The sequence below is a fragment of the Psammomys obesus genome, unplaced genomic scaffold (assembly GCF_907164565.1).
Source record: "Psammomys obesus unplaced genomic scaffold, mPsaObe1.curated_primary_1811, whole genome shotgun sequence".
In the NCBI taxonomy this organism is placed as follows: Eukaryota; Metazoa; Chordata; class Mammalia; order Rodentia; family Muridae; genus Psammomys; species Psammomys obesus.
In genome coordinates this window covers 15,419,950-15,432,592 of record NW_026585626.1, presented here as the reverse complement: position 1 = coordinate 15,432,592, position 12,643 = coordinate 15,419,950, and the positions used below count along the sequence as shown (strand labels likewise).

General features: G+C 38.9%; 1 protein-coding gene across 1 annotated transcript in view; it reads right to left on the bottom strand.

Annotated features, from left to right (window-relative positions):
• Positions 1–12,643, bottom strand: part of Micu1 (mitochondrial calcium uptake 1) — a 176,674-nt gene that overhangs the window by 113,129 nt on the left and 50,902 nt on the right. Inside the window, exon 5 of the mRNA XM_055614402.1 lies at positions 4,412–4,455. Within this exon, the coding sequence (XP_055470377.1) occupies positions 4,412–4,455 (44 nt within the window). The remainder of the gene's footprint in view (positions 1–4,411; positions 4,456–12,643) is intronic.

The window sequence follows — 12,643 nt, the reverse complement described above, 5'->3', positions numbered from 1 at the left end:
ATGACAAGGTGAACTTGATTCTGGTGTTTTAAATCCAGCTATTAAGCTTGTATACCTCGTACTTTCTTTCCTCAAAGAAAATATTTTTTATTTTTTTCATTTACTACTGGTTTCTAACTGTGCTTTATCTGGAAGGCAGAGGTAGGACAGCTCAAACACACTTTCAAGAGTGGACTCTGGCTGCCAGTCTCCCTCAGTCCCTACTTACAAATACATGTTATAGACCATCCTGGTTGGCATACCCTGTCCCCTACCTTAAGCCTTTCCAGCCCCTGAGTTCCCCCCCCCCCCCCCCTTTTCTGCTTCTCTTTTCCTATAAGGCCCAGCCATTTGGGTTACACATCCTCTTGGCTCACTCTTGGCATCTTGGCTGCTTGGTACCCCTTGTTACCAGGTGCCCTCTTTCTTACTTCCTCTTTTTCCTTTCTTACTCTCTTATTCTCACCACCCCTTCTCTCATGGCCATGACAGTCTGGACCCTTCCAAATGCCTCTGGCTGTGCTATCCCTCATATCTACAATAAACCTTCTCTTCCACCATACCTAGGAGCATCATGTCTTTATTTTTCATTCATACTAATAATATCTAACTGAAATATCTATGAGACCTTGAGCCTTCAAGAAACTGAACAATCTCATTCATTGTTTTGGAAGCTGGCTTTTTTTCTTTCTTTCTTTCTTTCTTTCTTTCTTTCTTTCTTTCTTTCTTTCTTTCTTTCTTTCCTTCCTTCCTTTTTCAAAAATTTCCCATTAACATAAGCAAAAATATAAATCAGAAGCAAAAATATTAAAATTCTGACTATTTTTGTCTGTATTTAGCATCTGTAAGACCTGAATACATATATTAACAGATTTTGGACTTGACTGATTTTAGTCTCTCAAAAGTGGGAAGGTGAAAATATTAAGGCCAACAATTGACAGGTGGGACCTCATAAAACTAAAATGCTTCTATACAGCTGAGGAAATAATCAACTGAGTGAAGAAGACGCCCACAGAGTGAGAGGGAATCCAGTGACAGACAATAATGTTTAAAGAGCTTTTTGGGGCTGAGATTGCAGTTTAGTGGTAGAACATCCAATTTATACGCAGGAGGGGTACAATCCCCATCAAAAACAAGAACAGGCAGACTGACAGATAGGGAAGAAGGAGATGGGGAAGAAAGGGAAGGTTGAAAAGATGGGGAGGGGAGAGGAATGAGACATGGGGTGATAATGGAGAGTCCATTTCAATGGGAACCTGCTGTTGCTGTGTTTGGAAACAGGGTAAGAACTTAATCATCTTTGGGAGAGAAGCCCAGGGTGACATCAAAGCTCAGCATCAGCATCCCTGCACCCCTGCTCAGGGAATAATCTCATCTACAGCATGCAGTTCTCCACTTTGATGTCTGAAGGAAACATGGGATTCCAAGATCACTGCCTACAACATGTCACAGGAATAGAAAATGTAGGGCACAACTTCTGTATTTAGATTGCCAAGAAAAAGGAGTAGAACAAAATGGGAAACAAGGACTACACACCATATGAATTAAGTCATACCAAGGAAAACACTACTGTCAAATAAGGCTCCACTTGCAAATAAATACTTCATTTTACAGGCCAATCACTAGACGCTAAAAGCATCAAATAAAAATTATATGGTTTTTAATAAAAAATAATGTATAGTGATGAAATGGCTACATTAACAAATCTTAGGGGAATACATGCATATTAGGAGGGGAGTACTAAAATAAACCTATGACATATTTCCATATGCTATATTGTCATATTTCTAATAGTACTGACAAATTATTGATTAGGTACTTAATTTTTAAATGAAATTTTTATATTTATTTATTATTGTTTTATGTGTGTAATTCATATTTTGGATGGTATACACGTCGAGGTCAGAGGACAACCTGTAGGAGTTGGTCCTCTTTCCATCGAGTGGACTCTGGGAAGAGAACTCAGGTCATTCAGCTTGTTGCCAAGCACCCATACCCACTGAGACAAGCTATTTATACAATGATTTGAAAAGGCTGGGCACATCTCAGTTGGTGGTGCACTTGTGTCAGATACCAACACTGCAAAAGGGTTTTTGTTTTGTTTTGTTTTGTTTTTTCAAAGAGAGCATCAGAAAAAATCTGAAGCCATCCAAGACTTGAAGCCTTGAAACTTTTAGTCTTAGTCTGACTATTAAAAATATCACTCATTTATGAAACATACTCTTTAAGCAACATTAGCAATAAATGTCAGCATTCTTTACTCAAGACCTCTGAGTAGACAGCTTTGAAATGCAATAGGTAATAAAAGAGGCTGGTGTGCTCTGTAACTTTTATCCAAAGACAAGAATTAGCATTCTTAAAAACCAAGTGCCCTGGCTGGAGAGATGGCTTAATGGTTAAGAGCACTGGCTGCTCTTCCAGAGGTCCTGAGTTCAATTCCCAGCAACCATATGGTGGCCCACAACCATCTATCCTGGGTCTGATGCCCTCTTCTGGCATGCAGTTGTGCATGAAGACAGAGCATTCACCTACATTAAATAAATAAACAAACAAACAAACAAACAAGCAAATCTTAAAAAAAAAAAAACAAGAGCCCACTAACAAGATAGTAAAGGGCTCTGGAGAAAGGCTCCCATCAAAATGCAAAATCTGCTTGATCAAATTCAGTTTCACTGATGGCCAGCTGAAACATTTACTTAACAGTAATGTCTAGTTAATGAAACAGAAGAGTAAAAACGACAGATATTTGTCAGTATCAAATGAGCCACTGTTTTCTGATTCACATGTAAAAGGTCTATGAAATTTCTATAAAAATAAAAAAACACTCCCAAGAAAATGTTATTTTATATTTGTTCTGGCTTTTCCTGACATAAACCTTAACATACAATTCAATCAGAAAATGGGCTTTGTTATACACAGAATTACATGGTTTTGGCTTTTGTTTCTTTAAGGGAAACTAAGATGGGATCCTTTACACACTTCATAGCAGAATGTCTTCCAAAAGATGTTGAGACAGAAACAACGACAGACACAGACGTTGAGAAAGAACTGCCTATTTAAAAAGCAAAGCAAATTCCTATAGAATGCTTTCTCGTTCAGAGCCTGTTCCTTGAAACCATAAAATCAGCTTCCATACTTATTTTCACACCCATAGATAAGCATGGCTCTCACTCCATATCAAAGAAGTTTTTCTCTGCAGCAGACAGAGATCGACAGAAAACAACTGGTCAAATGCAGAGAACAACTGACTGTAGCCTGCCTGGACCCAGGGGCTGCATCTACAACTCCCACAAAAGGCTCAGGTTATAATATGGAAGAGAGTACAGAAAGATTGTCGAGAGCCAGAGGAGCAGGAAGTCCATGGTGAGGCTGTGTCTCCTAGAAATGACAAGGAAGTTATACTTACTGTATCTTAACACTATAGCTGCTTAAACAAGACCTGAACACTGACCACACCAAGAGGCGTGCTTTCACTGGGAGACATCTCACAGAGAGAAATCTCAAGGAGTTCTATCCATACAAAGAACTGCTGAGAGGAGATTCAGTCATCCCTCAGGGATGAGCCTGGTAACTGGTTATCCAATTCCTAGTGGTCAGCCCTGAAATCATCTACATACAAGCAACTCTCAACAGATTCAGCAGACTGTATTTACATGTGTACAAATTTATACACACATAGCACAATAACAAAGAGAAAGGCCTGGTACATGGGAAGGGTTGGAAGAAAGGAAGAAAAGGGAAAATGAGATAATTTTATTTTAATTAAAAATATTTTAAAAACTGACCATTACTTTCATTCTGACCCTATGTACATTTTCCTTTTTCCTTTTGAACAACTTATCCTGAAAGAAAAAACAAAACAAAACCATGTTGAGCTGACACCTTTATGAGATAATAAAATTGAAAGTTTTCTTTTTAGTGCCTAAGAATGTAGTATAACATGATTTCTTCATCAGGTACAAAGTATTGAAAGTACAATCCAAACACATGCAAATTGGGAGAATTCTTCATAACTGTAATAAAAGCACTATAGAGATCCTTGTGGTTTTATAGTTAGGATTATTGTCGTAAATTGTCAGAAGGTTCAACGTGAAATGTGACTGTAATACTGGAGTGTTCATGACGACTTTTGTGTTAATATTCAAAAGTCAGCAAACACTGAATTCAGCCTTAATATATGGAGTAAGCAAACCATGAGTTACCTTACATGGAAAAACATTAAAAAAACAAAACAACAAACAAACAAACCCATAAGCCCCCAACCTCCACTTGATTTCCTGTGCAGGATCTCCTGAAGACCCAGGTCTCCAAACCTAAACACACTTTCCTCAGCAGCTAAACAATATTCACAGGTCTGTCATGATGATTTTAGAGAAACCCAAAAACCTTGTTAGTAAAACATCTTAGGACATCTGTGCACCAGTTTGCTCACCTTGCCATCAAAGCGCTTTATTATATACTGATCCAGGCCCAAGTCTGCAAAATAGAGGAAAAAATAGTTAGTCTTTGATTATAACTCACCAGAAATACATGGTGGCATTCAGTTTTGTTTTAAATTATTCACTTAAGGATAGTAGATGACTTAGCTACAATATTCATCCAAAGCCACAAAGGAATGATTATTTTGCCCCATTTTCAGACTCAAAGAACAAATGCTGGCAAACAGACACCAGCTCTTTGCTTACGTATCAGAACAGCACAGTGCTTGTGTGAAAGGTGCATGCATCAGTCTGCACTCTAGTCTCATGTCTTCACACTAGTTAATGAACATCAGAAGCTTTGTTTTGCATCTCTGCTTCTAATAATTTGGTTACTGTTGTGAGTAGCTGTCCTCCAAGCCAAGCAACTGCCATCTTGGGAGTTCTGCACACCCAGCAATGGGATTACCCCATTGTTGACTGTCTATGTCCTCTTATGGAGTGGTAGGGAGGATGGGGAGACAATCACCTAAGCCTCCAGCTTCTCCTTACCACCTGTTATATGCAACTCTGCCTTAATTACACATGGCCTCCTGAAGGTGCTAAAGAATATAAGCCAGGGGAGACAGGAAAGTGGGGCTCGATCTATGTGGCTATGGGAAAACCCTAATCCCTATTGAGTAAAGGCTTTCCAGTATGGCCTGTTGGGATGGGAGGAATGCCCATACCTCTGCAACTAATCTCTCACTTACGCTCCAAGGAAAGTCCAATAAACTTATAAACTCTGTGAATTCTGGAAGAATTGGCTTGTCACTGGAACCTTAGAAGGAAGGATGCTTACATCTCCCTCTGGGAAACAAACAAATGCAAACATAATCAAAAAAGATAAGAAAATCTGAGAACAATTCTAATTTGAACTATCAACATATTCAAAATGGCATTATTTAAAAAGACAGAACAAACTTCAACAATATAAGTTGATGTCAGGCCTTGTGGTGCACATCTGAAATGGGCACTGCTTCTACTCCCAGAGCTCATGGCCCTCGCAGATCCCCATGTGCTTCAAGACCAGCCTGGACTACATGATACCCCAGCTCAAAAACTAATAAACTAACCAACCAGCCAAAGATCCATCCATACATCCATCCATTCATCCATCCAACCAACTACCCAAACAAACAAACAACTAACCAACCAGCCTAAGAGCCAGCCAGCTAGCTTGCCAGCCAACCAGCCAACCAACCTATAAACAAACAGAATAGAAAGCAACAAAGATAACTAAAGCTTTGTTTATCTCCCTCTTAATTTTCAATTTCCTACAAAACAAGAGAAGACAACAATGACAACAACAACACACACACACTGAATTTTTTAAAAAGGCAAAAAACATCTAACTACTAAAAAAAATGACAAAGAAAAAAACTTTGAGGCAACTGGTTCAAATGCTGAAAGTAAAGAACTCCAATCCTGCATTCCTTTTATTAGTGACAATATCCTTAAAGAATAAAGACAAAATAAAGCATTCTAAGATGAAGGAAAATGGTGACTCCGTGTGCAGGAGACCAGCTCCTCAGAGACAGGAAATGACAGTGGAGAAAAACCAGGAACTAGAGAACAAAAGAGCAATGGAAATGGTTCATCAGTCAACACACTCTCTCTCACTCTGTGTACATATGTGTGTGTGAGAGAGAGAGAGAAAAGAGAGAACTGTCTTTTCTTAAATTCTTTACATAAGCGGTTTGGGGTGGAGTTTTCAATATTTATATACAGAGGATATACACAACATAAAGTGGAGAAGGCCTTACTGTGGTGGGCCATCTATTCTACCTGAAGTGGTAAAAGCAAATTCTCACAGAACACTGTAAGAAGTGTGGATAATCCCCATGACAATCACTAAATATATTCAAAGAAATAAAGTCAAGACACAAAAAGATCACTCAAAATAAAATACAGTAAAAATGTTTAAATAATCCACAAAGCAGCCAGGAAAACCTAAGAATGGGGGGGAAGAGGATGGTAGCTCTAAACCTAAGCTAATGGCAAGCTCTTAAACAGGACACAATCAAAGGCCCAAGAATGAGGTCCATGCCTCTTCCAAAGCACCCTGCCATCCTCAGTTCAAGTCTCTCCTCTGTCACCTCCTTAGACAACTAACTAGGAGGACATACAACCCCAGAATGAAAGTCACCAGGGCCGGCCAGTGACCACACCATCTCTATTGGGATGTGCGATCTGGAGAGCGGCAGGGCAGCACGTTTACACACAGGTTCAGCAGTTTTCGAATTTTAGTTTATTCAAAGGCCAGACTGTTAAGCATTATCATAAGCAGCCATTCAATAAAGTCAGAATGTGTAAACTGTGACAAACTTCAAGACCTTTCACAATAAGACAAAGTCAATTTTCTGGGTTCACACAAGATATCTTAATTGTAGAATATAAAATTTCAATATTCCAAATTTTTATAAAGCATGTGGAACACTAAGGGTCTTAGCATAATCTTAAATGTCACAGCTTGTCTACCTTTCAGTCAGAGTTTGAATGATTATCTTATCTTCTGTGAGTTTTCACATTCTTTAATCATCTACTTCTTGGCTTTTAATTTAAGTGCTAATCTTTTTATAATCAAGTTTCAGATTTCAGCAATATCTCATGCATATTTAACCTCGGGTGTGAGTCTGATACTTTGAACTGGTATGCAGAGTTCATGAGATTTATGATGCTCAAGGTAGGCGTGGTGGCACAGGATTGTAATCCCAGAGTTGGGGAAGTAGAGGCAGTTGGCAGAACTCTTCAGCTCTAGATTAATACAAGAACCTATCTCAAAAAGTAAGGTGGATGGAGCAAAGTTGACTTTGGTGTCTACATGTGTACAAACATGTGCACACAAATATGCTCACATATGTGCATATAAACACATAAATACACACAGAGAGAAAAAAAATGATAATCCTTAATAAATCTTGGCCACAATGGTCACATATCTAAACTCAATGCTTTTAAAAATTAAAGTTTTTTGAGATTATAATTTAATTGCCACATTTTCCCCTTCTCTTTCATTCCTCCAAACCCTCCCATATAATGTTCCCCATTCCCCTCCATATTTATGGCTGTTTTTTCATTAATTGTTATTGCATGCATATATGTATATACATATATATTCCTAAATATAACCTCTTCAGACTATGTTACTTATATGTATGTTCTCAGGGATGACCTTTTGGCACTGGACAACCAATTAGTGTGCCCTTCCCTGAGGAGGATCACCTTTCCTGCTCCCAGCTCTCCCCAGTTGCCTATACTTCTATTTGTAGGGTTGAGGCCTTGTGGGCTTTTCCCCATCTGCTTTGGTAAGTCCAGTAGTGGCATCCTTTAGTAATTATGACTCATCAGTTATATCTACAACCTCAACAGACCTTCTAAATTAACTTGAGCTTATACCACTTTTCTCCTTAAACCATGTTCACCAAAGGCTGTGAGGTCCTTCATTTCTGTGGGTTGAGCTAATCACAATACTAAGAAAGCTCCAGCACTGGCTCAGTAGTTACAACAGTTCCTTAGATACTGTCCTCACTGCATGTTATGACATCACTCAAGCCTAAAGAATTCACAGAAGGGAGAGTGTGGGAAGCGACAGCCCTCCTCACTGTGTCTTTTTCCTTAGAACCCCAGAGGTAAGAGTAGGATTTACTATCTGCCTTTCGGGTCTGTTAAGCCTTAAATATTTACTATTTGGTATTTAAAACAAAACCAACTTTGCTCTAAGTCCAACCTGGCCTACAGAGTGAGACCCTGTGCCTACCTGTGACTATCTCCTATACAATAGCATATCATGGCTCTAAGTGTCTTCAAAAGCTTGTACTGTTTTAAAAGTGCTTAGATTTTTAAACCTTTGTACTAGTTTTCCAAACTATTATATGACACATTAATTTTGTGAAGACACACATACTCAGGCATCCCATGTTTAACTCCCATGAAATGCTCTATACCAAGTTCCTTTTTGAAAGAACATAAAATGAATACTCAGGTTTATAGGCCGAATGCTTATAGTCTCCATCACAACTACTCCACTCTGCTCTTCTGGCTCTAAGACTTCCACACAGAAATGAGTGCTATGCTGTAAAATTTCTTATGAACAATGAAATCTGAATTGCTTATAATTTTTAATTGTTGTCAAATATTATTGTGTTCCTCCTCCCCTTTAAAAACATACAAATTGTACAAATTGCCATAAAGAATGAGGAAGTTTGAAGAGTATTGGTGTTAGCTCTTCTTTGAAGGTCTGGTAGAATTCAGCGCTGAAACCATCTGGTCCTGGGCTTTTTTTTGCATGGTAGACTTTTGATGACAGCTTCTATTTCCTTAGGGGATATAGGACTATTTAATTGGTTTACCTGGTCTTCATTCAGCTTTGGCATGTAGAATCGGTCAAGAAAATTGTCCATTTCATTTAGATTTTCAAATTTTGTGGTATATAGACTTTGGAAGTAAGACCTAATTATTGTTTGGATTTCTTCAGTGTCTGTGGTTATGTCCCCCTTTTCGTTTCTGATTTTGTTGATTTGGATAGTTTCTTTCTGCTTTTTAGTTAGTTTGGCTAAGGGTTTGTCTATCTTGTTGATTTTCTCAAAGAACCAGCTCTTGGTTTTATTGATTCTTTGAATTGTTTTATTTGTTTCTAATTTATTGATTTCAGACCCGAGTTTGATTATTTCCGGCCATCTACTCCTCTTTGGTGTGTCTGCTTCTTTTTTTTCTAGGGCTTTTAAGTAAGCCATTAAGTTGCTTGCATGAGATGTTTCGAATTTCTTTTTGAAGGCACTTAGTGCTATGAACTTTCCTCATAGCACTGCTCTCAAGGTGTCCCATAAGTCTGGGTATGTTGTGCCTTCATTTTCATTGAATTCTAGGAAGTCTTTAATTTCTTTCTTTATTTCTTCTCTGACCCAGCTGTCATTTAGAAGCAAGTTGTTCAGTTTCCATGTGTGTGTAGGCCTTTTGCTATTTTTTGTCATTGAGGTCCAGTTTTAGTCCGTGGTGATCAGATAGGATACAAGGGATTATTTCAATCTTGTATCTGTTGAGGCTTGCTTTGTGGCTAACTATATGGTCTATTTTGGAGAAGGTTCCATGGGCAGAGTGCAGGGAATCTTAGGAAAGAAGTGGGAAATAGTAAGATCTGGAGAGGACAGGGACTCCACAAGGAGAACAACAGAACCAAAAAATCTGAGCACAGGGGTCTTTCCTGAGATTGATACTGCAACCAAGGACTATGCATGGAGATAACCTAAGACCCCTGCACATAGCAGTTCAGTACTCAAGTGGGTTCCATTGTGATAGGAACAGGGACTGTCTCTGACATGAACTGATTGGCCTGTTCTTTAATTACCTCCCCCTGAGGGGGGAGCAGCCTTACCAGGCCACAGAAGAAGACAATGCAGCCACTCCTGATGAGACCTAATTGACTAGGATCAGAAGGAAGGAAAAGAAGTCCTCCCCTATCAGTAGACTTGGGGAGGGGCATGCATGCAGAGGGTGGAGGAAGGGAGGGATTGGGATGGGAGGAGGGAGAGAACCACAGGGGGGGTACAAAGTGAATAAAGTGTAATTAATAAAGGAAAAAAAGAAAAAAAAGGAATAAGGAAGTTGGCTGCAGTTGTTCTACTCTATGGAAAACAGTACTGTAAGGATCAAGTATAAAATACATATCACTATAAAAGTGCTCTTTATAGGCAAGATTATTCTTTTAATTAAATTTTTATTTTTTTATATTAATTACAGTTTATTCACATTGTATCCCAGCTGTAGGCCCCTCCTTCATCTCCCCCCCATCCCCTCTCCAAGTCCACTGATAGGTGAGATCCTCCTCCCCTTCCATCTGACCCTAAATTATCAGGTCTTATCAGGACTGGCTGCATTGTCTTCCTCTGTGGCCTGGCAAGGCTGCTCCCCCTTGGGGGAGGTGATTAAAGAGCCAGCCACTGAGTTCATGTCAGAGACAGTCCCTATTCCCTTTACTAGGGCACCCACATGGAGACTGAGCTGCCATGGGCCACATCTGAGCAGAGGTTCTAGGTTATATTCTTAAATGGTGAAGGGTGATCCTAAAGAGAACATGGAGTCCAGGATACCTGAATGATACAGTGAGACCTGCTTCTCCATTCACAAGATAAGAAGTCAGATGGGCTGATATAACAGAAAGGAAACAGAGACCCTCTCTGCCATAGTGTATGCTGTGTTCTGCACAAAACTCCTATTTCATAGAACTTTTATCCCATCTCATGCTTCTGGTTACCTACATCATAGAATGACTGTGAGAAATGTCTTTGATTTTGGTGTTGGTTTTTGGAGACAGGGTTTGTCTGTGTAGCCCTGGTTGTCCTGGAACTCAGAGATCCACCTGACTCTGCCTGCGGAGTGATGAGATTAAAGGCGTGAGCAAACATGCCTGTGAAAACTGTTTTTTACTACGACAGTGAGAGCCATTCACACCCACAGCTTGAAGCAGCCACCTGAGTCACTGTCCAGGGATGGTGGTGACAACATCGACTCCATAGAGAAGCTGAGATGTGTTCAAGGAGCATATGATATTCTTTTTCCCCTTTTAATGTGCTTTACATTTAACTATGGCTTTCCTCTATATATACATTTTTGTATTTAATACAGAAGTATTCTTATTCACCTTTTCACTCTGAAATTCATCAGTTCATTTCAAATTGTTTAATTAGGGGGCCTTATGTAGTCTGTGCTTCATGATTATTTTTAATAGTTCTAAAATTAAAACTCACAGATTTAGATCAGCTGGGTATCCTGGGATATAGTATGTGTGAAGTCATAACAAAACAAAGTTGAAACAGGAACAGCTGGCTGGAGACCAACTGAAGACAGAAATTTAAACTATAGAAATCTACTGCCTTACTCTTCTTCATTTTACCTCACACAGGAGCAGCATATTTTATTTTGCTGTTATCAACATTCTTGCTAACGAGTAAATGAAAACGAAGCCAATTTCCCATTAGATCTCATTTTCACGTATCAGAATTTTCCCTCAAGAAAAGCACTTATTCATTATTCTAGCTTCCCATGAAAATGAGGAGAGTGCTTGGTGTACTGCATTCTCAGTAACTACTCGGTTCACATAGTACATCTTTCAGTAATTAAAGGGGAGTTGGCTAGGGATGTAGTTCAGCGGTAGAGTGCTTACATGGCATGCAGAGAACCTTGCATTCAATTCCCACCAAAGCAAAAACAAGTAAGCAAACGGCGGAGTGCTGCAAAGTTAAATGGCAGGTATCTGAAGGCAACCAGAAAATGTAATTGTTTTAAAAGGAATAAAAACAGTATTCCTTAAGTGAGGAAACAGTCTTTGGTGGCCTGTCTTAAAGTATTGGTTCATTTTCATTGTCATACTGGAAGAAAATTACATTCTTTAAAGTTACTGATAGAAATGAGATTTTTATCTGGATGCAGGCATGAAACTGTTTATATTTGCAAGCCCCTTTCTTTCTGCATACAAGCCGTCTTGGCTTCTTCCCTCATATGTCACAAAACAAGCTGCTGAAGCCAGCTTAAAAAGATCTAAATCTTGGATTGGATGGTTCAGTGACTAAAGGTGCCAGTCATTAAACTTGGCCACGTGAGTTTGATCCCCAGGACTCACATGGCGAAATGAGAAAACCACTCCCTGAAGTTATTCTTTGATATGTATATCCACATTAAATAAATAAATATAGATATTTAAAAATACTCTATGTCTAAAATTCAATGCAATTAATAAAACAGTGTATCTTATTATAAAACTCTTTGGGAGCAGAAAGCAACTCAATACTTCTTGAATGAATATATAAGAAGCTTGTTAGAAAATACAGGAACATTTGAAAAAGAATAGAATATGTCCTTCTGATTTCAACATTCATAGTTATTTTGGTAGTGTCCTTTTCTGGAACTTTCTATGTATTTTTTAGATAGATAAAACACTGAGGACAAAGAAACACAACAAACATTGTAGGGGACAACCAGTAAAATGCAGAGGAGAGAAATTCTGTAACACACGTGACCAGCATTCTTCCATAGGGAAATGATGCCTTGTTCAGGCTTGCTGAAAGGCATAGGGGATTAGTGTAGAAAAATGGAGGTGAAACAGAGGGAAAAAAAAAACCCAAATGAAGGTGAGTTATTCAGCTCTCCACGCTATATAGCCAAGGCTGTATAGAGTGTCTTTCCTTCCTGGGGTTCATTTGCTCTTAAAT